Genomic DNA, 24,343 nt, shown 5'->3' with positions numbered 1-24,343 from the left:
ACAGCTCTGATGGGGACAAGGGAAGGGTTAGGGGACCACAGGTCCCTGCATTCAGTGGACAACCCCATGAGTTACCCCACTGCCTGCAGCCAGCAGCCTCCAGCCCTGTGCCCAGCCAGGTGAGCCCTGCACCCTACTGTCAGCATCTCTCTTTTCCTGTATCCCTCCTTCACATATCTCTCCCTGCCCGGCATCCCTCCTGGCAGCTGGGTGGGCTGCAGCACAACCAGCATTGCCTGACCCCACACAAAGAGCAGCCCAGGCACGGCTGGGCTACATATCTCTCCTGCAGACATTTCCAGCAGGGATTCACTGGCACAACCCCGACAGCCAAGAGGATACAGGACACGTTGGGGGATGGAGGTGGGATGTGTCAGAACGAGGATACAGGATGTGTCAGGGCACACTGCAGGATGAATCAAGGTGCAGAAAGCAGTCATCAGGGATGGACCCAACCCCACAGCGGTTTGTGGGCTGAAAACCAGCCCTCACCATGGCCACTGTGATCCTGCCTGCAGGCTGGGGCTGCCAAGGGCTTGGAGCATCCTCATCTGCCCACCTGGGAACCCCAGGAAGCTGCTGACTCCCACCCACCGCCCCATGCAGCTCATGGAAGCTCAGAGCTGGGCAGGGGCTGCCTCGGGGTCTCTGGTAGGAGGCTGCAGGACAAGGCTGCCATGGGGGCAGCCCCGACAACCCCCAGCCACAGCAGGGGGACAGTCCAGGTGCAGCAAGGGTTTGAGCCCCAAGCAGGGATGCTTTGGGGTCCTGCTGATCCTGGGGCCCTGCTGGCTGCAGCTGCCCAGCCTCTGGCCCTTGCCCAGCCCAGAAAGGATTTCGCCAACTTCGCACATTTTTGGCAGCAGCTAGAAAACATCACTGGTGCCAAGGCGGGTGACAGGCAAGGGGAACAGATCGTCCCTCACACAGGGCTCTCCTGTGGCTGTGGGAGGGCAGAGACCTTCTCATCCTCCCAGGCACCCCATGGCCATGGCATGGGGCTGAGCTGTGCTTATGACTCTGTTAATTAACCAGCAATTAATTCAGGACTAAGCAGAGCAGCAGCTGGTCCCACCTGGGGCAGCCCAGGGCCAAGATGGAGGTTTCCTCAAACAGCCCCAGACACTCCTTCTTCCTGGGCTTGGGGACACAAGGAAGGGAACCATGGTGGGTGCACGGCCTGGACATGTTCCAGCACGGCTGGGAATTAGCAGCCTCCTCTTCTGGGCAAGCAGCTCCATCGTTCCCCCCAGTTCTCCCCCTGCAGCCCCCTCTCCATCCGGCGGCTCCTTCGGCACCACACATCGTTTGTCACTCCGACAGGTTCAAACAAACCCGTCTGGGATTAATTAGGCTCCGTCTTCGTTTCCTGCAGCGCTTCGCAGGGGCCGGGCAGCGGAAGGCAGTGGGGAGGCAGCAGACAGGCGGGCAGGCTGGGACTGGATAATGGGGCAGGGGGGGGGAGGTAAGCAGGGACCCCCCAGCCCCCCAAATCCCTCCCCAGCGCTAACACAGTCGGTGCTGGATGCTGTCCCAGGAAGAAGAGGCTGTGGGCGCTGTGCAGTGTGGATGGATCCAGGACTAGTGAGCTGCTGCCACCTCGTGCATGGAGAGCTGCTGCCACACACCCCCTTCCTAAACCCCCCCAAAGATGGGCCCAAAGGCAGCCAGGACCCCCAGGGGCAGGGATGGATCGTGCCAGCGAGGAGAGACACAGGCAACAAGCAGCAAGTAAAACCAGAGCCCCCCATTTATTAGCAGTTGGCTCAACAGGACCTTACACCAGTGCTTGGGAGCCTCCCCCAGCACAGCCTCCACGGCCCCACGTGCTGCTACAGGGGCTCCTGTGAAACATCCATGTGGGAACGCTGCTGCCAGTGGGGCCCCTCACATGGGGAGTGAAACACACTCACCCCACTGCCCTGGCCCCACTCGGGCAGCACCCTGGGCATTGCATCCCCTCCCACGGAACCGCTGCCATCCCACATCCTGCGGGGCAGCTCCATCCAAAGGGAAACGTGGGCTCTTATCCTGGTAAACCCGTGATGGCTCAGTCTCCTCTACCAACAAATCCCAGGGCGTGGGAGAGGCTGCAGCTCTGGTACAAAGACGTGTCTCCCACTGGGAAACCGTCCAGTTTCCCCACTGACCTCTGTCCATGTCACATCTAACAACCAAAGAGACCACGTAAAACCCTCGGGGTTTAGGTACAAATTCTGGCACTGAAGAAAAACACCTCCCTGCAAAAAGGTGAACCAAATGAACACCCCCCCACCCCACCCCCGTAAAACCCAACATTATTAAAATACTTTCGTTTTTAATATTCAAGAGGTTTGAAGTTCTCAGCATTCTTCTGATTGCCGTTATCCCAATGTCCGTTCTGCCCCCGAGCTCTCCTCCATGCCAGGGTGTGCTGGGCACCACTTGGCTTTACCACAGGAAATACCACATGTGTACAAGATTGCAGGATGGGCTTGAGCATACTGGGACCAGTATGCCCAGACCAGCATGCTAGCCCCTTCTCCTGCTAGGCCACATTCCCACCACACTGCCCATGGAGGGGGTGCCAGAGGTTGAGGAGCTTGAAAATGATGACAGAGATGACAAAGAAATTGTGCCCCAGTCTCTGAAAGAAAAATCCAACTTGTTCTCAGCTTTTCGAAGTAGGTGCTGGGGGAATCCAGCAAACTCTCCTGTTTCCTGCCATGGGGCTGATGGCAGGAGTGGGTCTGGGTTCCCATGTGCTTTGGGTCTCCACCAGCTCCATGCCTCTGCTCCTGCTCAGCAAAGTCACCACCGGTGCACCCAGAACAGCTCCTCCACTCTCGGACCAGGAAGTGAGGGCCAGCTCTGGTTCTGCCCTCGGGCCCAAGGCAGTTGGAACCCACTTTGAGCAGAGAAAGGGGGAATTCGTGCCACTTCCCTATGCCAGAGCAGGGCAGGAAGGGACGAGGAATTAAAAAGGAAAAATAAAATGAAAGAGATACAGGTGTGGTGCAGGCAGAGAAGTGAGAGCACAGGGATTGCAGAGTTGGATCACTGCTCTGACAGCCTCCAGTGGAGCCCTGTGCTCCGGGGGGTCCTCTCCAAGCCTCTGGTGCAGCCATATGCTCCTGGGGGTCCCCTCCAAGCCTCCAGTGATGCTCCTGGGGTCCCCTCCAAGGCCAGGTATTGCTGAGAAGGTCCTGCTGGCACAGGGTCAGCCCCGCTCAGGTATTGCTGGGGGGTGGCAGCAGCAGCTACCTGGTGCTCTGCAGCTCCTCCCGCAGCCAGGTGGGCAACGTCTGCCCCATTTTGTACAGGAGCTTGGAGAGCTCTATGTTATGGTCCCTGTAATAGTCCCGCAGGAAGGAGCGTGACTGCAACAGGAAAGCAAAGAGAAGCATCAGTGGACCAGCCTGGAGCCCACCACCCCAGCACAGCCCTGCTCAGGACCAGCCCAGCAGGCTTTCTGCATACTCACATCTGAATCCATCTCGGGGTACTTCCTCCCTTTGCTCTTTCCCAAGCATTTTGTTTTCCCTCCATCCAGAAGCTGACACCAGAATCCTTTCTTTGGATCAAACCTGTGAATCAAGAGCTCTGCTTCAGCCCTCTTATCCCCCTCACACCTTCCACAGACATCCCGTCCAGCAGGTCCCACTGCTGTCCAGCCTTGCACAGGGCACTTCTCCACCTCTGGAATGTACAGCCCAGCTAACATCTTGTCATCCATCCCCTGGTACAACCCCTTGCAGCTGTGCAATAGGCAGTCCACCAAGGCTCATTCATTGCCCTGTTGAGGGAGCACAGAGTATACCTGGGTTTAATTATCATTTTCTCTGGCACCTTTGTCCCTGGATGCTCTCAAGTGCCCCACAGCACTTGGGTGGACACATACAGGCAAGCCCTGGCAGAGGTAAATTATTATTTCTCTAGGAGCCCAGGAGGATTCCCACAGCGGGGTTTAATGGAAGGCTCAGAGCAAGGTGACACCTGCAGAGGTGCCACACAGCCAGCAGCTGCTCTCAGGAATGTATGAGAGGAGTGGGCTCAATAACATAATCTGTGTCACAAATGCATTCCTGAATTCTGTTCCAGGAGCCCAGGGCTGCTCTTGGGCTGCTTGGAGTGACCTCACTGTAATGTCTAGATAAGTCTCACGAAGAAGCTGAGCCTCATCAAAATCAACAGCAGCTCTGTGGAGAGGCCCAAGGCTGGGGGCTGCTCTGGGACAAGGCTGGGTGTCCCCAGGGCAACCCACTGCATGGCAGCAATGGCAGGGTGGAGGAGGGAGAAGCTGAGGGAAGGACTCACGCCAGGGTCTTGTGATAATCGATGAAGTTGGTCACGCCAAGGAATTTTTGGACCGTCTCCATCACTTTGGCGGGTTCAGTTCGGAGCAGCTTGCCATCCAGCACCAGGATCTGCAGGGAGCAAGGCACAGTGGTGAGGTGTCACTGGCTCCCAGCCCTGCTCTCCTGAGGCAAGAGGACACCTTTACCACTCCTCTGGTCATCTCGGAGCCAAATCTGTCACCAGCCTGCTAAATACCAATGTGCCCTGGTGCTCCCTTACACTGGATGCTGGAAAATGAAATGCAACTAAAGCGTGGGCCAGGACCCACCCAGGACAACATCAGAGCTTCTGCTCAGGGCTACTCAACCCACATGCAGCTGGGATTGCAACACAGCAATTACAGTAGCAGCAGGCAGCTAATAAGACTTTATAAGGTTAATCAACAGTGGAAAAATCATTCAGGGATTGATCCCATACTCTCCAGCAGTGCTGCACTGTGTGGGTCACAGCAGGGCTGGCATCCAGCTCCCATTTTCCCTGCAGACAGCTTCAACTATGGGCAGCTTCACCTGCTATTTTTGTCCTGTTCAATGCTGTGGTGACTCCACACAGGGCAGCCCCAGGGTTCTGTGGCCAAGAGTGAGGGTGAGTGTTGGGTGACCTCACAGAGCCACCCACAGCCCTCTGCCCCCACTCCCTTTCAACCCTGCTGTGACAACCCACACAAAGACATCCACGTGTGTTATCCATCGCCAGGTTCCCTTCTTGCACAAGCACCTCCCCTCTGCCCCTTCTCCAGGTACTTTTACTCCCCTCCCTGTGGTTTCTAGGGTGTAAGAAAAACAGCTCCCATGGGAACAACCCCACAGCAGACCTTGGATCCAAGATCTCTTTCCCCCACACCCCTGCTTGGGTGAGGGCGCTCCCTGGGTGCTGCCACTGTAGGACAGGGGTGCTGCCCTCCCTACCTGGTTGGCGTGGTAGCTGTTGAGCCAGCGCTCGATGTGCGTGGCGTACCAGCCCGGCACCAGGCAGCGGTTCTGCAGGGCCCGCAGCTTCGGGGCGGCCTCGGGCCCCGCCGTGATCACCTCGTGGAAGGTGTACTTCAGGGCAACCGGGTCATCGTGAGCTCGCTGGTGCTGTCAGGCAGGAGCAAGGCAGGTTTGTCCCCAGGGTAACCCAAATCCTGGGCTGCCCACGAGGTGCAGCGGCTCTCCAAGCCACCACAACGTGTCCTCGTGCATCGTGTTCAGCCAACTGGCATGGCATCTGCAGTCACCCCACATCCCAAACCAAGCCTCTTGCCCACGGTCCCACAGGACTGCCCAATCCAGGGGAGAGGCAGAGGCTCACCTGATACCAGGAGTAGGCTCGGTCTGCAGGGTTGATGAGGATGGTGATGATTTTGGCCTTGGACAGCAGGGCTGCAGCTCGCCGGGGAGCCACTTCAGAGTCAAAGTAGTTGGCACTTTTCTCAAAGTAGAAGTCAGAGGTGGTGTTGGAGGGGATGGGGAAGAATTCCATGTACCTGGGGGAGGCACAGAGTGAGGCTGGCAGACAGGCACCACAAGATGGCCCCAGCACCACCCTCAGAGTTGACATCTCACACACTCAGAAGGGAAACCCCACAGTACTACTGCTCCCCTGCCCAAAATTATGGGCACTCCCAGCACAGTCCCCAGAATACAGAGACCCACCAGTCGATGCCCTTGTGATAGTTGTGTCCATTGAAGAACTGTATCTCCTCAAAGGTCTCTGAGCTGGGGTAGTTGCTGCTCAGGTCCGGGTGCATCCCCAGGAAGAGATAAAGGGCAGTTGTTCCTTTGGACAGACAGAAAGAGGGAGTTGACACAGGCCAAACCTCCCTCCAAGCTCTGCTTCAGGGCAGGAGGGCTGACAGAGGCTCTTTGGGAGTGTGGGGGCCCTGTCAAGCCTCCCAGCATGCTCACAGCACTGAAGGTGAAGGGAAGCACCTGTTTTCTGAGGCCCGATGATGAGAAGCTTTGGGAATCGGTCACAGGTCTTTTCTTTGGACCAAATGTCTTTGTGTCGTTTGTCTTCACAGGGATCCTGAAACACAGAGTGCAGGGTCAGAGACAGAGCAGCCTGGATGGCACCCCACGCCACTGCTCAGCCCCTCCAGCCTGAGCAGACACATGAGGAGGCCACCCTGCTCAGCAGGCAGGACAAAGACCGGGCTTATCTCCAGGCCTACAGGACAAACTCTGTTCTGGCACTGCCTGCAGAACCAACCACAGGTGAAAAAACATTGCTTACCCAGGGAATCAGAAGGAAATCCAGGCTGGAAGCTACCTGAGTGTCAGAGCAAGGCCAGCTATACCCCACTACCCTCTCCCAGCACAATAAACAGGGTCACTCCCCCTGTTATAGGCACAGGGGTACCTGCCACAGTGGGTCCTTTTCCTCAGAAAAGATCTGGAAGTATTTCTGTGCCAGCTGCACAGGGGGCAACGTCTGCAGCTTCAAGTTGGTCCAGGAGTTGAGAAAGCGGACCAGGTGTTTGAAGGTGTACAAGCCCAGGCGGTCGTTGCCGTAGTTGGACAGATGGGTCATGAAGATGCTGATCTGAAGCCAAGAGGACAGAGCAGGGCTTAGTGGAGCCTCACCCAGCAGCCATCCCACAGATAACCCCACCCTGGCTGAGGACAGTGGGGACATCTCCCGCTGCAGTGCCAGGACAGCTCTGCAATACATTTGTCTGTCTCTGCCTGGGCAGTACTTACAGGGTTCAGGAGGACAGTCAGGAACAGTTCACCCCCGTTGATGATTTTGTCCAGCTCACTGGAGCCACCAGGGTATTCATTGTAGAAAATGGTGTGTGTGAAAAGGCCACAGGTTTGCCGGGGGAGTACCTGGGATGGGAAAAAGATATGGATGGAAGAAACAGGGTAACGAAATGGCCACATGGCCTCCTCCAGGCTTTGAGAGCTGGGTCTCCTTTCCTTCCCAACAAAAAGGGGGAATCTGGCCTCAATCCCTCAGAGGCCAGGACCAGTTCTACTCCACCTCACCACCCTTGACTTGAATTCATACACAGAAGGGAAGGATGTGGACAGATGGAAAAGCCAAAAACTGTCTTCACACAAGCTTCACCCATGCAGGATGAGAAAGGGGGAAAAACCCCCTCAAACTGGAGCTGCACAGAAACCACCTCCCGAGGCTCTGGTTTTGGTGGGGGAGGCAGGAGAAGAGAATCACCAGAGACAAAGCCCAGCACCCACCATGATGCCGTTGTGGATGAAGCCGCGGCGGTAGCGAGCGGGTTTCAGGTGTGGATATTCCTCTGTGCTCGTCACCCTGATGGACCAAACCTGCTTCCAAGCCTCGTACAGCTGCACGTGCACAGGGTACACGCCCGAGTGGTGGGGGGCCACAGCGTACCCCATGTCAGTGGGGATGCCATGCTCCTGCAGAGAAAAGAGTGTGGAATGGGTGACAGTGGAGACCCCAAAATCACAAACCAGTCCCTCTCCATTCCCAGTTACAAACTGTGTAGTTGTGCCTCTGGAGAGCAACCAGGGCAAGGCTGTGCCTCTGCATCCTCTCTTAAGCCTGGCTGTCTCCACAAAACCATGCTGGGTGGACACCCACTCCTCTGCTTCATTCAGACCATAATCATCCCTGTCTTCTGCTGTCACCCACAGAAAAGCCACAGCCAAGCTGTTGTTCTTGAGTGAGGAGATACAGGCCTGTAGATTGGTTTATTTCAGTAGATACAAAACAGCCTGGAAATTCTGAGCTGGAACACTGCCCATCCTAAGTAGGAAAGCTTTAGTCTCTCTCTAATTAAGCACTTGTAATTATCAGATAATAAATTCAAGTTAGGTTGAAGATCCCTCTCTTAGGAGGATCCAATTATTAATAGGTCTGGCTTTACCAGTTTGGATTCAAGAGGGACATCAGTCAATCACAGCATGAACTGGTGTCAGTGCTACACAAAGGACAGCCCAAGAGGACAGAGAACCGCTGACCAAGCTGAAGGTCAGAGCCTGCCTTTACAACCAAACATGTCCCTGACAGTTCAGCCTGTAGAGGGAGTTTCCATCAGCCGGAGCCTCCCAGCACAGCCACTGCTCCAGGATCCCACATCATCACCCAGCACAGATTCACACGGTGCCAGGCTGAGCATCCCCCTGGGCTGCACCTCTGCATCCCCTTAATGCCAGGCCAGGTGGGCACGGCTGCAGGCACAGACTGGGTCTCCCCTTGAACAGCCACTGGGGCAGCTCACTGCCACAGCAACAAGTTGGCTGCTGCAGATAAATCCTTTAGCTCTAGGTTCTGGAGTATAAATGGATTTACCCACACAGCTGCAATATGGGGGACATGACTTAACATCACCAGGTCCTTCTGCTCCAGCAAAGCAGGGGCCGCTCCCCAGGAATCTTCTTTGCTCCTCTTCTACCATCCTCCCCTCACCACAAGCAACCCCACAGGCAGCATCTTACTCACGACAGCGAATTTCTTGTTTAAGGTCATCTGCTCGGCGAGAACTGATTGGTTATGGAAGAGGTGAGGCTGCATGTGGCTCCACATGTGGGGGAACCACCAGAACTCCTTCACGTAGGACAGCAGCAGGTCATCACCTTCGTCCTCAGCATCAGTACCTGTGGCATGACACTTGCTGTCACCACTGAGCAGAGAGAGCTGTGTGTGCAGCAGGGGCAGAGAGAAGGGCAGCCCCTCTTGGTGGCCAGGTGATGGAAGGATAGGGTGGGATGCCTGAGGACTCTCCTACAGCCCTGACAGCACCCACTTTGAGCACCAGTTAGTGCCCCAACATCAGCTGCACAGCACATGCAGGAGAAGCAGGGCCCTTGCCCTCCTCACCTGTGTGGAAGAATTTCCCTGAGTATCCCAGGTTGAAGGTGAAGTTTGGGATGTGGGTGCGCAGCTCATTCTGTGTGTCAAACAGTGCCTGGGAGAAGGGGAGAGAAAGCAAGGTGTCCTCAGCATGTGGCCTCAGGGACAGCTGCCACATCAGGACAAGCACCAACGTCCCTGAGCACTTTGCAGAGGGGCTCTCAGAGGGACAGGGGAGGCTCTGAGGGCAGGAAAGTTCATCTCTGGAGCACCCCTGAGCAAGCACAAGTGTCCAGCCCTGCCCACCCACTCAGCCAGCAGAGCAGAGACACACCTTGACATCTTCCACCTTCATGCGTGTGCCCTCCTTGCCCACAAAGATGTCATCAATGTCCACCAGGATGTAGCGGTCAAGGGGCAGAGACAACCTCTTGCCCGTAAGGAAGGAGACAGAGTCCACAAAGACCAACTTGTGCAGCCAGAAGTTGAGGTTGTTGCCGAAAAGCACCCTCTGAATGCCATCGTGGAGGCCCAGGTCCTGCATCACAGTGGTGTGCAGTGCAGCGTCCACGCTCATGTGCGGGATGGACTCAGCCGACTTGGTCTTGGCCAGGAGGACGGGCTCGTAGGTGGAGTGGTTGGACTGGAAGACAGTCCAGTCCTCCCCGGGAAGCACACCCTTCTCCACCTCACTGGGCCGCGTGATGTAGAGCAGGGGCGACTTGGGGTTGATGCTGCAGTCCTTCAGTGCCAGGTTGGAGTGGAGGAAGAGTGGGAAGCCCTTCAGCTGGGCACTCAGAAGGCTGTTCTCGTTGGCCTGCATGGGGAAAATGGGAGCTACAGGAGATGGACACTGGGGACGAGGCAGGGGCTCACAAGGAACACCAACAACCACAGCGACAGAGGGAGCAGCCCATCACTCCTAGAGATCCAGGTTCTGGGTTCCCCCCTTCCTCTCTGGAGCATGGGGTGCCCTCAGGCCCCTCACACACTCAATCCTGCTCATGTCCTATGTGCCAAGTGCCCCAAGGCTAGGAGCCCTAGGCAGGAGAAGGGCTCCTGAGCAAAACACCTGTTCATGCTTTTGGCAAACCCCAGCAAGGGTCTGGAAAACCCTTGAAAACTGCTGGAAAACAAGGGCTAAAAGCAACTAGAGTGATCCCAGAAGTGTGTTTTTTTCCCTCAAAATCTCCAAAGGCCACACAGCCCTTCAAAAAGGGAGAGAGCTAAGATGGTGCCCTCTGCTAGAAGCCTGTGCCCCACACCAACTCACGTTGCTTGCAGAAAGCATGAGGAGGGCAAAGTCCCCGTGGGGCAGCAGGACACCAGGGCTCACATCTGGCCTGGCCATGGGATCTTGGTTTGCCCCACGTACCCCCTTACCTTGAAGAAGCCGATGATGCCCACGCCATACTCCACACAGTATTTGTCCAGCAGCTCCCTGTTCCAGGCGTCCAGGTTGACGTACTTGAGGATGTTCTCGTAGATGATGAGTGCAAAGCGTCCCCGGTCCTTGTCGGTCAGCGTGGGCATGTCCCCCTTCCCCGGGGCAATCTCTGTCCTGTATTTGAAGCGACTCGACTCCAAAATGGCCACAATCTCCTGGCCCAGCTGGGAGTAGAGGCTCTCCACGAAGACCAGCACCAAGGGGTCCGTGCGGGAGGAGTCGGCCACCTTGAGGGTCTTCAGTGGCAGCAAACGGGAAGGGGCGACCTTGGGCTCGTCGCAGTCCGGCCCCACCACGTCCCCGGAGGGCTCCAAGCCCCTTTTCCACCCATATAAATAATAAGCAGAGACGAAAACACTGAGCAGGCAGAAGGCAAAGAGCAGGAGCAACACCACCTGCGGAGAGAGCTGCCAGATACCCCGCCTGGCCCTGGCCAGCACAGTCATCCTTGCATCCGCTGGGTGAGGTGGGGACCCTCTCCCCTGCCCGCCCCCTCCCCTGACGAGCCCCGGGGAGGGGAAGAAGCAACCAACCAACCAACAAAAATTTAGGTAAAATCAAACTGAATACTACTAATAAATTAAAATACTAGCAGGCTGCCAGTGCAGGCTCTCTCCCCTCCAGCAGCCGGGCGTCCCTCGCCGTCTGCTTCATGTCACCATGGCAGAGGCACCAAGAGTCCCCTTGCCGAGCCAAAATTCCTGCGGTGACGGCAGCAGCAGCAGCAGCAGCTCCATGGCCTCAGCGGGGCGAGGGGGCGGCGGGTGGCCTCGGCGTGGTTGGTGGTGGCAATGTGGGCATGGTCGATCCCTGCTTCCCCGGCTCCACACGGCGCCCTGAGAGAGAGAGGTGGGATGAGAGGGCAGGGACAGTGCCAGCGCTGCTGCTGCTGTTATTTCTGCCAGTGAGACAGCCCCAGCAGAGCCCTCACGAGCTTGCTGGCATGCCAGGGCTTGCCACAAGAATGCCGTGAGCTCCCGATGGTGCCAGGGATGCAGCAGGAGCGCAGCCGTGCCACGGGATCCCAGCTGTGGGTGCACCTGGAGTGCAGGTGCATCACCAGGTGCTATGGAGGGGAGCCCCCAGCCCCTGGGAACCTCTGGAACCTCAAGCAGCTGGAGAAGCAGCCCCGTTCCTCCCTGTGCCCAGCAGGAGCTGCACTCTGCTGAGGAGAAAGGGGGGTGGTCTGAGCCCCCCATGGCCCAGCTCAGCTGGCAGAGAGGGACACAGGAGGGACATGGGGAGCCTGCCAGCTGGGCAGCTCAAGGCCGAGCCCGCAGCCGCCAGCCAAGGTCACCGAGATGGGCATGTGGGAGTGTCCACGTGGAGCCAAACGGACCTTGGGAATATTTTTGTCTTCCCTGTGAAAGGCTCATTTGAAAAAAGAAAAGGAAAACAACGAGCACTGCTTGCCAGAAGGTGAAGCCACCTGGGGGACAGACTGATGAGGTCAATGTGTTTAAAGAAAAAAAGTGACTCACAGCACTGTCCTCAAACTCACTACCAGCGTTGGGGACAAGGGCAGGAGTCCCTGTGCCCTGCCAGCACCGTGGCTGAGCACCCTCCCTGCTGACACCAGCCGGGCTCCTAACAGGATTAAACGTGGCCGGCTGAGCGGCACTGTGGATTACAGGCTGGGGCTTGGCAGGGTAATCCTGTCATCCCTGCCCTTCCCAGCAGCAACTCCTGCTCCACGCAGCGCTTCCCAACCCTGCCGACATGGCACTGCTTCAGCCAGGCCCCGTAGGTGCTGCTGGCAGCCAGTCTCCTTCCAGCCTCCATCACCGTCTCCTCCTTCACCATCTCTGTGACACACCAGAAACCTCCCCGTGCTGGCTGTGCTGGGAATGGTGGAACAGCTGGGTTTATTGATTTGTAATTTATCTTTGTGCACATGGATGATCTCCAGGCACGACCAAGAGAGAAGCACCTTCTCTCCTTAGCCCCCCTGAGGTGCGTCCTGCCTGTTCCACCTCACCCCTTCTGCCCCTCCAGCATCCCTGAGACAACAGCCCCCCGGGGTTTTTGCAACAGGCCACTTCTCCAGGTCATTCGATTTTAGGGGTGTGCTTGTGCAGAGGGAGTCTCTCCACCTAGGGATGCAGAGAGCTTGGAATGCATTATCCAGCCTGGCTGTGTGCCATCCCACTCCCTCTCCATTTCTTTCATCTGCCAGGAGCAGTGGGTGCTGGCAGCTGCATTCCCACAGTGACAGGTGGGCAAATGGCAGCAGTGGGTTTGATGCCAAGCGCCAGAGCCAGCAGCTGATGGACAGGACTGTGTGTCCATCCCTGTACCACCCTCCATGAAACAGGGAAGAGGGCTCTGCACCTACATCACCTGCCATTTCCAAAGGTGCTTCATTAGTCCATTTTCTCCTAAGAGCTTTTCATTACTGGTACTTAATGACCAGGCTTTGGAGACAGCATCTCCAGCCAGACGCCGGCTGAGGCTCCCCAAGCTGCCACGTCAAAGCCTGCCCAGGCAGGGGGTGCAGCCAGCACTGGACCCCCAGAGCAGCCAGGTGTGAGCTGGGACCAAGATGGGCAGCATCCTGCCCCAAGCACCTGCCAGTATGGCGGGAAGCAGGCAGGAATCCTGCTCTGCCAGTTCACTGCCAGAGCAAACCCTCCATGGGGAGGATGCCAAGGGCTTTGGGGTGATGCTGCAGGGTGGGGATGCTCCTGCCCAGGGTTTTCCTGGTGCAAGTGGGTACTGGCTGCATCCTGCCCAGCAAACCCCTGCACAGTCCTGGCAGTGGTGGGAGAGCTGACAGCTCACTGCCAGAGAAGAAAGCAGGTTCATGTCCAAAAGCACAAAACAAGTATTTGAGACCAACAGCTTTTCTAAAACAAAAATGGAAACAAGATGGTAAAATTTTAAAAACCACAAGACCTGGCAAGGTGACAGCCAGGGTCAAACTTCCTTTTAACCTGATTTTTAGATGCTGCTCAGGTGCCTTTTAAAACCACAGTGGTTATTTAAAAGGCACCAGCTGGAAATGTCAGCCTGAGTCCTACACACAGACCTCAGGCCCCCAAAATCGGTGCTGGCAGGCTCCCATCACCAGAAGGGTGTTCAGCCACAGCTGCACATCAATGACCCCAGGAGAAAGAACCCTGGAAAATGCTCTTTTCTCGTGGGTTTCTGAGCAATGCCCTGGCAAAGACTCCTCTGGAGAGGAGGCTCAGTGAGGAGGCTTAGCCACTGTGCTCTTAATCCGGCTGCCCTGACAAACACAATCAGCATCCAAGCAGCTTCCCGGCGTGGCTGGAAGCCCGGAGCACCCCGCGGAGCCGGATCCGACCCCAGGACGGGCAGGGAGTGCAACCAGGGGACAGGGATGCCCTTTACTATCAGCACTTCAAATCTAAGAGAGCTGCAGGAGGAAGGGAAAAACCGTTTGAAAAGCTTTTCAAAACGCACCCCCTGGTGCAGTTTGGGGGTGGTGGTTTCCCCCTGCCCAGAGTTATTTTCCACAAATACTGCCTGAGGAACCACTGCACCCCAGAAAGTCAGGGAGGCACCGGATGGGATGAGAGGGAATGAAACCATCTCCATTAGTGGCTTACAGCACTCTTCCTTTAAATACCAGTGAGATTTTGCAGAGATGCAATGGAAGGATTTAATATAAGCAAGGAAGTGCAAACAGATCCGGAGGAGAGGGAAGGGTCAGTGATCCCAGAAGACAACCACAGCAGGGTTTGATTTATTGAGGGGTGGAACAGGTCTGGCTGCAGGTGCAAGCAGTGAAGATCAGGCAGTTCACAAGTCCCATCTGTTGGATAAATCAACTGTCCCAAGCCCATGGCCCAGAGACAAGAGGTGAGCTCAAAACCACGGCTGTGACAGAGCAAGAAATTGCTCACACATTTCCCCTGCACCACTTTGGAAAGGCAGAAGAGGAGGAGCAGGCATCCACTGCTACGCAGAAGACACTCCAAGATTTTGTGCAAGAACCTCGGTCCCCAATTCTAGTAGCTCCCAAACCTCCAACATTCAACCCACTGAGATGAAGCCACATCCTAAACATCACAGCCAGATGGGCCACCCTGCTCCTCTCCTGCTGGTGCCCTTTGGGTGGGCACCCCTGCTTCTCACTCCTCATCACTGCAGGGAGAGACCCACCACTGCTGGGTAATCACCTCCTCACCACCATGCCAGCTCCACTTCTCCATGTAAGACAGCCCTGGGGGTTAAGCATGGCTGGAGGAGGATTTAGAGGCAGGATGCTAAATTGCATTGCACAGCTCAGTGATTTGCAATCACTCCTGCTCGCTCCAACACTTCTCTTCCCCTAACCGACCACTGCAGGGAATGTGGATGGATCAGCCCCACCTACACATCTGCTGCATCTCCCCCTTGAAAGCAAAAGGCTACTGGAAGGTCTAAATTTGGCCAGGCTGGGACTCAGGTCCCCAGCAGGCAGATAGTGCTCATCCATCTCCATCTTCTGTCTCTCCCACACCTCAGGCACCCTCACCAGCATCCCCAGCGATCACCAAGTGGTGCCCTGCAGCCCTGGGAATCAGCACTACCTGTAAAAGATGCACAAAAGGCAGCCAAATTATTATTAATAGGTTTAAGGTCCCTCTAGAGGGAATCCCCTTCACTCACTGGTAATATTTAGAGGGCTACAGATCTAAAACCACTGAGCTAAGCACGTCCTTAGAGAGGAGATTAATGCCATCACATTATTCAAGAGACAACTGCAAGCTCAAGACAGGGGAGGCTGCTTTGAAAATGAAAAAGTAACTGGCATGAAAAAATGGCCTTTAAACACCCACCTCTGCACTGCTGCCTATATCAGCTCTAAATGACAGTGATCCCAGCTACGACTGCAAATATCTGCAGACAGCTGCAAGCACTGGCAAGAGGAAAGAGCTATCTCAGGGTGTGAAGGACCACTGTCTGCCCCTGCCTCCATCTACTCCCTCCCCAGCCACGGCTGGACCCACTGACCAAGAGAAGGCACAATCAGGAGAAGATCTCCTTTACTGTGGTGCATGGTGGTGTGATGATCCCATCAGGATGTTACTGGAGCTGGGGCACAAGCCCTGTGCCACAGAAGACAAAGCCATACAGCCCAGGAAGAGAAATCCAGCATAAAAACTTCAGCCACTGAAAACCCAAGAGTTTCTCCTGGTGATCCCCACATCCTGACAGTCTGAGAGAGCCTTTAGGATGGGCCCAAGACACTTGGACAGAGGGAAGAGCTGTAGGGACATTTCTTTGTCTTGTGCCAAGCTGCAAAGCCTGGGTGCAGGGGCAGGGGGGAGGGATGTGGAGCAGAGAGGGGAAAACACAGAGAAGGACACAGAGGAGCAGAAAGGAGCTTGTCCCAGTCACCCACTCGCCGGAGGTTCTGTAATGCCAGATAAGGAGCATCTTAGTGGTAGATTACATAGGCTGCTTAAGTGCTTTGCAAACAGTAGTTACAACCTACCAGGGAGAAAAACACCCTGCTCTGGGAGAGGGACAATCCCAGTGCTCCTTTCCTGAGGACACCAGCCTTGTGACAGTGCCCAAGAGATGCCAAGTTAAAAATGGACCAATAGCCCCAGCAGCTGACCTTGAGACAGGCAGTGACAGGCAGCCACTGGTGCTGCTCCCACTGCAAACCCACCTGGCTCAGCTTCTCCCCTTCACGCACAGGCTGGATATGACCAAACACAAGAGAGTATCAGGAAAACTCATCCATGATTTATAAGGTCTAGAGAATTTCCACCCCACGAGGCCTACAGCAGGAAAATCCTCCCTTTTTCTCTGCTCTTTTTAGTTAAGATTTCATTTATAGAGCCTGGCCAGAAATGAGCAGTTGGAGCATTCACCTGGATTGCTGAACCAAGCTCCCCCTTGCCACCTCACTCCCCTCTGGAAATAAACCTCTGGCTCTGCCTGCCCACCACCTTCCTGCACTTGGGGGAAATAAACCAATATGAGCAATGAGCCCAGTGAAAGTGGTTAAGAATTTTCACTTTATGAAAGTTATATTTAGTCAAAGTGTCCAGCTCTGGAAGAGGCATTTTTTCACCCAGAAAGCCCTGTTAGCACTTCAGTTTTACTGCAAAAGATGAAAGTAATGTTTTTCTCAAGTTTTCTTCAAAAAAACAACCATGAGAACAACTCATTGCCTGCAGAGGGATGAAAAAACAAGGTTTAATGTGTGGCATGTATATGCTGATTTTTTAGGGGAGAAAAAACCTGAAGAAATTTTTAAAAAATCGAAATCCTTAAAAACTGGGCGAGGTTTCTGGATTAAAACTTTCCATGGCAGAGCAGCTGGCAAGCCCAACTGGTGGGTTTCTAAGACTAGTTCTAGCAAACCCATCTCAAACCCACATCTCAAGGTCCCGTCCCTGCTAATCCCCATCTCCCACCCCATTCCCCAGCCCCAGGGTGCCCCAGCCCCGTCAGTGAGGCTGTACAGAGGAACCCTCTGCAGAGATCACCCCATTTCTGATCCTGGGGCACCAGTGGCTCCCACCCTCCTTGTCCTCAGCGTCCTGATCCGGAAGAGCACCTCGCCATGTCCCAACACCCACATGAAATCAGTCTCCTCCACAAACTAGGCCAGCAATTAGCAGCAGTCATTAGTGTTCCTATGCCCCAGGGACACTGGGGTTGGGCAGCTGATCCCTCAGCACCGATGATCCCCAACACCATCCCAACAAAACACCCCAACAGCCAGGATATGGTTTGGGTTGTGTCACTGCAACAACCCCCCCCCCCCCAAAAAAAGCTGAAGCCCTTCACAGGTGACTCCTCCTCAGGGGTATTTTTTGTCCTCGAATCCTTGGGAACAGCCTCGGAGCAGAGCTTGGGGAATTCTCCCAAACCTTAATTGAAAGAGGCGCTTAACGAGGAGAGTTTCTTTTGTCTGTTAATTGAAACAGGTTCTTACCGACAAAACTCCCCATGAATTTTAAGTGGGTTCACAGGGGGAAAAAATCCACTCAGTGAATTGGGTTTTCCTGCTTCGAAATGTGCCGTGTCGGTTCCTGTGGCTTTCCAAGCACCCAAGAACCTTTCTGGATAATCAGGGTCTGAATCCCGAGTATTTTAAAAAGAAAAAGGACGAGGGGAAAATAATCTCACATGAATTTTTATATTTCACCGGAGTGGCAGCCTGCCCTCTCACAAGCAGGTCACACAGGGACTCCTATCCAAAAAAAACACGGACTGAAAGCCTCTCGATGACACTTGGCTTGGCCAGACTTTCTCTGCAGAGATGCTGGTCCTGCCACAAGTGTGAGGGTGGCACTGGATCTCAGAGAGCCTTAAGGCAGCAGAGATTCCCTGTGCTCAGCCATGGCAGCACTGTGAGCCCCACGGGATGGGCCAGCTGCTTCCTTTGCTTGACAGCTTCCCAAGCTGGTAAGAGAGCAGAGCCATCCTGCCACAGCACTGCCAGCTGTTCTGGGGAGCACAGGCTGCCCTGCGAGTGCTAACCCGGCCCCAAACCAGCACTGTGCCAAAGCAGAATCCATGAAACCACATCATGAACCAGCTCACACAGAGCAACCAACCCCCCGCCAGTGCCCACATTCCAGAGAAAACCCTGCAAGGATGGAGCTGCTCCCTCCTCCCAGGAGCTCCCCGGGATGCTCCTGTCAGACCACATCCATCCTGCATGACGCCCCAGTGCTTTTCTGAGCTGCCTCTGACCTCCACTTCCCTGCAGTCTGCCAGGACAGACGCTGCCAGGAGCCCAAAGCACCCGCAGGGCCAGGTGCTGGCAGCCAGTGTTGAGTTAGAAGTCAGAGCAGCCCCTGCCGTGACGTGGGTGTGTCCCTGCGATGGCTCCGGGGTGACAGGTCCTTTGGGAAGGGCTGGGCAGCACACACTGACGCACAGGCAGGACGCTTCCAGGGCCAGCATGCTCCAAGGTCATGGCTGGGACAGGCTGGAGGTCACATCTTTTATTAGACCAATGGACACAGTTGGAACAAGCGACACATTTTGGCTGCTCAGGCATTTCTCAGGCCCAAGAGCACATCTGTTTTTTCCTAAAGGTATTAGTTAGGCTAATAAAAGACATTACCTCTGCATATAAACTTTGTCACCCTTAAAATGTACCAGAGGCTGCAAGGCTCAGCAGCCCAGGGAAAACACAGGGAGCAGGAACAGGCACAGAGCACAGGGGACACTTGCAAGATTCGTTTGAGAATTTGTTTTCACCCCCAAGAACAGCACTGGCAAAGGCCACACTTGCCCCCAACATGCAGAGCTGCTGGCATCTGAGCTGCCTCTTGCCTCTCCTATTTCCAGATCCAGGTCTGAGGCTGCAGGAACCTAATGGCATGTCCAGCGGAAGTACGTTGCTTTGGTTTACCTGCTCCAGAATCAGTCCTCTCCTTCTCCTCTGCAGGGGCTCCAAGGCAAGCAAATGCTTGAGGAACCAACCTGTCATGCCCCATCTGCACCAACTCCTTCCCTCCTGGCCTCAATCCCACTCTCCGACATAAATCCATGATACCAACAGTGTACCAGCACAGCAAGGGATGGATTAAGGCCAATGGAGGAGACTGAAAATGGCCTGAGCCAAGTGTCCAGACACTGACAGCACTCGCAGCCATACTTCAGGACTGTGCAGTTAACACTTTTTAATGCATCCCCTTTTTTTAAGAGCTCCAAGCCCTGGGGCTGCAGGGCTGTACAAGGCCATGATGATGCAGACAGTGTTGGAAAGGAAGGGGAATACTTGGTGGGGCACTGACAAGTAGCTAGAAGGCATCCAGGTTTTGCCAAGAGCTGGGAAGCAGAGCCAGGAGAGCAGAAGGCTCCCCCGAGGCACAGCAACATCCTAGGGGCTGTCATCCTTCCTAAACACCCACAGAGCATTGGGGTGAAACACACATCTTCCTGTGTGGCAGAAGGAGCTGAGCTGGACATCCCTCACTGTACATCCAACCCTCAGCATGCCCAAGCTCAGAGACAGGAAACACTTCTTCCCTACTTTACATCAGTGAATGTAAATTCCAAGATATTTTTGGTTGCCTGGCAAAAGCAGGACAACAGGGCAGAGGTCCCAAAAGAGAGTCTTGATCTCTCCAAGACAATCTCCATTTCCACAGCTTTCACCAGATCTGTAGCAGGGCTGAACTCAGGACATGCCCACCATAAGTACCAGGGTAGTTCCTCTTGGGATACCACCCATTTAGGGATCTCTTGACCTTCCTAAACCCCTTTAGGAAGGCTTGTGCCACCTGAAAGTAGTGCAGAGGATCCTGTCCCCTTCCAGGGGCAAAAGGCTGCAGCAAGGTCCTGGTGGTTTTGGGGAGGATGTGGGAACTGAGGTGCTCCCAATCCCAGCCCCCTGGCCACTGGCTGCAGTCACATACGGGATTTATAGCTCGATATTGATTAGTCTTCTGCAAGCTCTGACATTACAGTCAGTGGCTGTTGCAGGAAAACAACATGAATCATAAGCTACAGGCCACCAACTCTCCGTGTCCGCAGGGTGTGACTCCAGCCCTTCCAGGGGTCCTGCTCCTCCACACCTGGGGACAGGCACAGAGTGGGCACAGGGGGCACCACCTCCCACTGGCACCTGCAGACTGGTCACAGCCCCCAAGGTTTGTAGGATGGTCTCCAAGAAAGCAGTGTCCCACTTTCCCTCCAACCAGGTCCTCCTGCCCCTGTGTCAAGTTCCCATACCACCAACATAGACGTGAGAATGGCACAAAGCAATGCCACCACCTCAGCCAAAATCAAACAGGGAAGTCAAGGGCTGTCATGAGGTCCTGAAGTTAAAAGGGCTGGAAACATCAGTGAGACAGACTGGAAGCCCCTGTCCTCTGAGGCCATGAAGCAAACACAAGACATAAGAACTTAGTATCTTGCTTCTCTTGTCCTGAGTCCTGACTTTATTCTGGCAAGCTCTACCTCAACAGCCAAAAATAAAACCACAACTCATTAAGGTACATCTAGAAGGTGGAATTACACAAAAAAAAACCCCCAATCCTTTTAGGCAAAGCCTTCCCTGACTCTGCCTCAGAGCACAGAGAGCCAAGAGAGCAGCTCCATCTCCAGCATGCAGTCAGAAGCTGGCCAAGATGGTGGGCCCACAGACCTCCATCCTCAGCCCAGCACCCAGAGATATCCCAAAATCAAACCTGCTTAAAAAACCCTGTGGAAGGAGACAGGCAGGTGCTGATGGTGACACTCTGCAGAAGGGACATACTTGGCTGTGCCATACTTCACCATGACACGCTACTGAAGAAAATATTAATCATTCCCTGTTCATTCCAGCCTGGCTTTTGACTTATGAGGTGTCTTCTTCCTTCAGTTTAAATTACCACCAACAGCGTATTAAATGTGTCCTGTTCTACAGTTCTTACAGAGAAGGGGGGGAAAACCCAAAACAACTTGTAAGAAAAAGTCTGTTTACCTGTATGTTGGTGGGATGGATTTTCCAACCCCATCCAAACAAAATCATACCAGACCCACCTGCTTCCCAAAGGCACAGGAAGCGGGAAGGGCTTTGTGTGTGTGAGCTTCCCTGCCAGCATCCATGTCCCACACCAGCAGCTCCAGGTTGCAAGGGGCAAATCTGGGGGCTGCAGCTGGTGGGGTGTCATGGCATGTACTGGGGCTGGGTGAGGTGACCCTGGTGGGTGGCATGGGGAGGTCCTGGCTTCCCCATACCCACACATGGACGCCCCAGCCATGGAGGGGCACTGGGAAACATGAGCTTTGCCTTCACTGTCTTTGCCCAAAATGAACACTGACATAGGCAAAGGGAAGATGCTTGGCCATTCTGCCAGAAGCCAACAGCACTGGGGTTTATTTTCCTGCCATATCAAGCCCTGCACGTTTTTTCTATTGTTTAATTTCCTTCTTCTCCACCCACGGCAAGTTCACTCAGAAGAGAGGAACTTATTTCCTATTGAATTTGTCCTGGTTGTTTTATTTGGAAAAGGACAGCTTCCTCAGCTGTGGTCCCAATGTGCAGCCGTGGGGAGCAGGCACAGGGCTGCTCAACTCCCCATCTTCACCAGCCCAGCCCCAGTAAAAACCACTCTCGAGACGTGAGTAACAAAGATGCTGCTTTGCTGCAGGAAGAGCTGCTGTTCCAAGGCTGTCGGTGACAAAGGGGCACTGCAAGGCGCCGGTTTCCCAACCCTGCAAGCACCGTTAGTGGGAAGACAATCATCCCCATGGTGTGCTGTGACAGCAGCTGGCTGGGATCACGAGATGGGAGAGTCCCGGTGTTGGGATATGACTGCAGTACTGGGAGGGAGCACCAGCCTCCACGGGAAGCAAAGTCTTCCAGGTGATGCCAAAGGTAGCCCAAGCTGGTGTGGCTTCTGTGCCGCCGGGCATCAGGGGCTGCCCCCATCTGCAGGGGACAGCCTGCCTATGCGGTGGTGGAGGCAAACCCCAAAGTCTTGGCGAGATAATACACACGGCTATGCACGAGAGGCCCAGGAGCTCACCAGCGGCAGAGAAAATGCCAGGACCTCTTCCAGAGGGGGTGGTAAGGTGCTCCACAGGAACGCCAGCCAGGCTGCGCAAGCCGTGCCATGCTCAAGGTGTGCACCTCCAGGTGCCCTGGCCGCGCTGCCCTGGCTGCTCCGGTCCTGCACGATTTTAGTTACCACCACTCGCACTCCTCGGGAGCGGGGCCGCCCCAGGCCTCGCACCCCGCGCCGTGCTGCACCTTGGCCTCGACTGCTCCTCGGCGGTGCCCGGGAGCGGCGGGGCCAGGGCAGCCCCGGGCACCGCGCGGCCTCGCCGCCTGCTCCGAGCCCCGAGCGGGGAGACCCCCTCGGCCCGGCGGGGCCGCGGGACGGCTCGGGGCGGGAGGCTCCCCGCCGGATCCCCGCTGCACCCGGGCCGGCTCCTCCCGAGGGCACCGGGCCGTCCCGCCGTGCGGACGGGCGGGGGGTGCCGCCGTTCCCGGGGGACGGGAGGAGCCGCCGGGCCCGGTCCCCGGCGCAGCCCGGCCGGGGCGGTGCGAGGCCCGGCGGCCCCGGCCCCCGCTGCCGCCAGCCCGCTCCCCCGCCCGCCCTTTGTCTGCGCCGCCGCCCCGCTCGGGCCGTACCTGCGGCTGCCGGGCCCGCTCCGCTCCTCTCCGCTCCGCTCCGCCAGGCCGCCGCCGCCGCCCGCTCCGCCGGCCCGGCCCCGCTCGGCGCGTCCCGCCCGCCGCCCGGGCAGGCGCCGCCCCCGCCGCCCCCCGCCAGCGCCGCCCCGGGGGCCGCGCGGGGCTCCGCGGCTCGGCCGGGGCCGGGGCTGGGCCGGGACAGCGCTGGCCGCAGCGCCGGGGGTGCGCGGGGCTCGGGGCTGCCCCCGCCACACGTGCCCTGCCCAGCGCAGCCCCCCGCTCCTCGCCCCCTCCGGCCCCCGGGGTGACCGTGAGCCGGGCGATAATCCCCCGGCGGGAGGGCTCAGATCCCCGCGCCCGGGGTGCCTGTGATGATCCTCGTGTTCGGTGATGCTCCCACCAGGCCCCCACATTCCCACTGTTTCCCGGGATGAGCACGATGGGGTGTCCGAAGGGTACGGCCCAGGCTGTGCGTTTTGGTGTTACTGGGGTGTCGCCTACACGGAGCCTTTTCCTCCTTCCCCCGGTGTGCACACACCCTTTGTGTCAGATTTTTAAAGCTACTGAAACCTGAGGTCGTCTCCAGCCTCCTCCCTATCTGCAGAACCCAGGTGTCATTTTAGGGTGCTGGTATCACATCATTTCAGCTCTTCCCCCCTGACTTCAAGATAAGCTCAAGGGCCACATCCGTGTTACTGGCTGGCTGCCCCCAACCTGCGTGCACACACACAAAATTCCCTTCATTCCTCAGAGAGCGAGAAAATGAGCTGCTCCACTCCTGCCCTGCCCTCGGAGGCTGCTGGGGACTGCGCCGGCATGTGGAGACACGCTCCGGTCCAGAGTTAATCACCCACACGAGCCGCCCAGGTCTGTCTCACTGCCCGTGTTAGAAGGGATGTGGTGCATTAAGACAACCCCGTCAGGTTTCATGTCCAGCCCATGGGGACAAGTTTCAAGTACAGCCCGTGGGGAGGAGATGTGGCACAAGGTCTGCTGGGTTTGGTTTAGGCAGCATACTCTGGGAGAGCTTCCGACTGAAAAAGAGTCGAGGAAGCAATTTCAATCAAATGGAACAAGCAGATAAACAAACAAAAGGAAAACAAGAAAGGAAGTTGTAGGGAAAGAGACAGAAAGAATGGCAGACTATTATGGCTGCAAATTTTCTAAGTGTTCACTGAAGTCAAAGACTTCTTATCCTTAAACATTTCACTTCCCTCACAAGCATTTTCTCTGAAGATCCCTGAATATTTTACAAATGCCGAAGTTACTTGAAAGCTCAGAAAACAAAAGAGGACAAACAGCAAGTTTTTCAACTGTGAACTGCTGTAAAGGGTATTAAAGGGATTATTTTTTTTCAGCCTTAAATGATTTGCAAACTCAGCCTGAAAAAAGTATCTCCCCTGGGAGCAGCATTCTGAGGCCATACTAACCTCCGCCAGAGGAAATTCATGCACAAATCATTGAGCAAAAAGCCAGCAATGACTAATCAAAGGCACACACCAAACTCCAAGAACAATCTGCAGAATCCACAATCTGAAGCGGTAAAGTTTTCCACTGAATAATTTCTTCTGAGAAGAAGGAATTTGTTGAATTCTAGGTCTGGCATTTGTGAGTTGTTTTTTTTTTTTTTAAAGAAAAAACGACTCACTGGAAACAGCTGCTCAGAAAGGCACTGGGATTTATTAATACCAGCTCTGCCATTTTACATGAGTATCAGGTAGCTTTTTTTCTTGCCTGTCTTCTGT

The 24,343-nt window shown here is 55.5% G+C and overlaps 1 protein-coding gene across 1 annotated transcript; it reads right to left on the bottom strand.

Annotated features, from left to right (window-relative positions):
• Window positions 1-1,732: 1,732 nt before the first annotated feature.
• Window positions 1,733-22,673, bottom strand: NDST1 (N-deacetylase and N-sulfotransferase 1). Its single transcript, XM_066197105.1, has 15 exons — window positions 22,599-22,673; window positions 10,486-11,385; window positions 9,437-9,919; window positions 9,130-9,217; window positions 8,752-8,906; window positions 7,521-7,706; window positions 7,023-7,151; window positions 6,682-6,864; window positions 6,252-6,348; window positions 5,976-6,099; window positions 5,632-5,806; window positions 5,247-5,417; window positions 4,297-4,406; window positions 3,464-3,566; window positions 1,733-3,359 (listed from the first exon to the last, which is right to left on the bottom strand). Exons 2-15 carry the CDS (start codon window positions 10,993-10,995, stop codon window positions 3,240-3,242), a joined length of 2,634 nt encoding a protein of 877 aa, XP_066053202.1. The 5' UTR covers window positions 10,996-11,385; window positions 22,599-22,673; the 3' UTR covers window positions 1,733-3,239.
• Between the last annotated feature and the right edge of the window lie 1,670 nt (window positions 22,674-24,343).

The sequence above is a fragment of the Chamaea fasciata genome, unplaced genomic scaffold (assembly GCF_029207755.1).
Source record: "Chamaea fasciata isolate MVZ Bird 193981 ecotype frontalis unplaced genomic scaffold, bChaFas1.0.hap1 SCAF_15, whole genome shotgun sequence".
In the NCBI taxonomy this organism is placed as follows: Eukaryota; Metazoa; Chordata; class Aves; order Passeriformes; family Sylviidae; genus Chamaea; species Chamaea fasciata.
The sequence above is the reverse complement of the archived record's forward strand: the minus strand, read 5'-3'. Positions and strand labels throughout refer to the sequence as shown.

Coding starts and splice junctions, on each gene's coding strand:
- NDST1 (XM_066197105.1), bottom strand. CDS start 10,995: ATGACTGTGCTGGCCAGGGCCAGGCGGGGTATCTGGCAGCTCTCTCCG. Junction 7,152..7,520: donor TCATCCACAACGGCATCATG/GTGGGTGCTGGG, acceptor TTCCCATCCCAG/GTACTCCCCCGGCAAACCTG. Junction 3,360..3,463: donor ACCCCGAGATGGATTCAGAT/GTGAGTATGCAG, acceptor TTCCTGTTGCAG/TCACGCTCCTTCCTGCGGGA.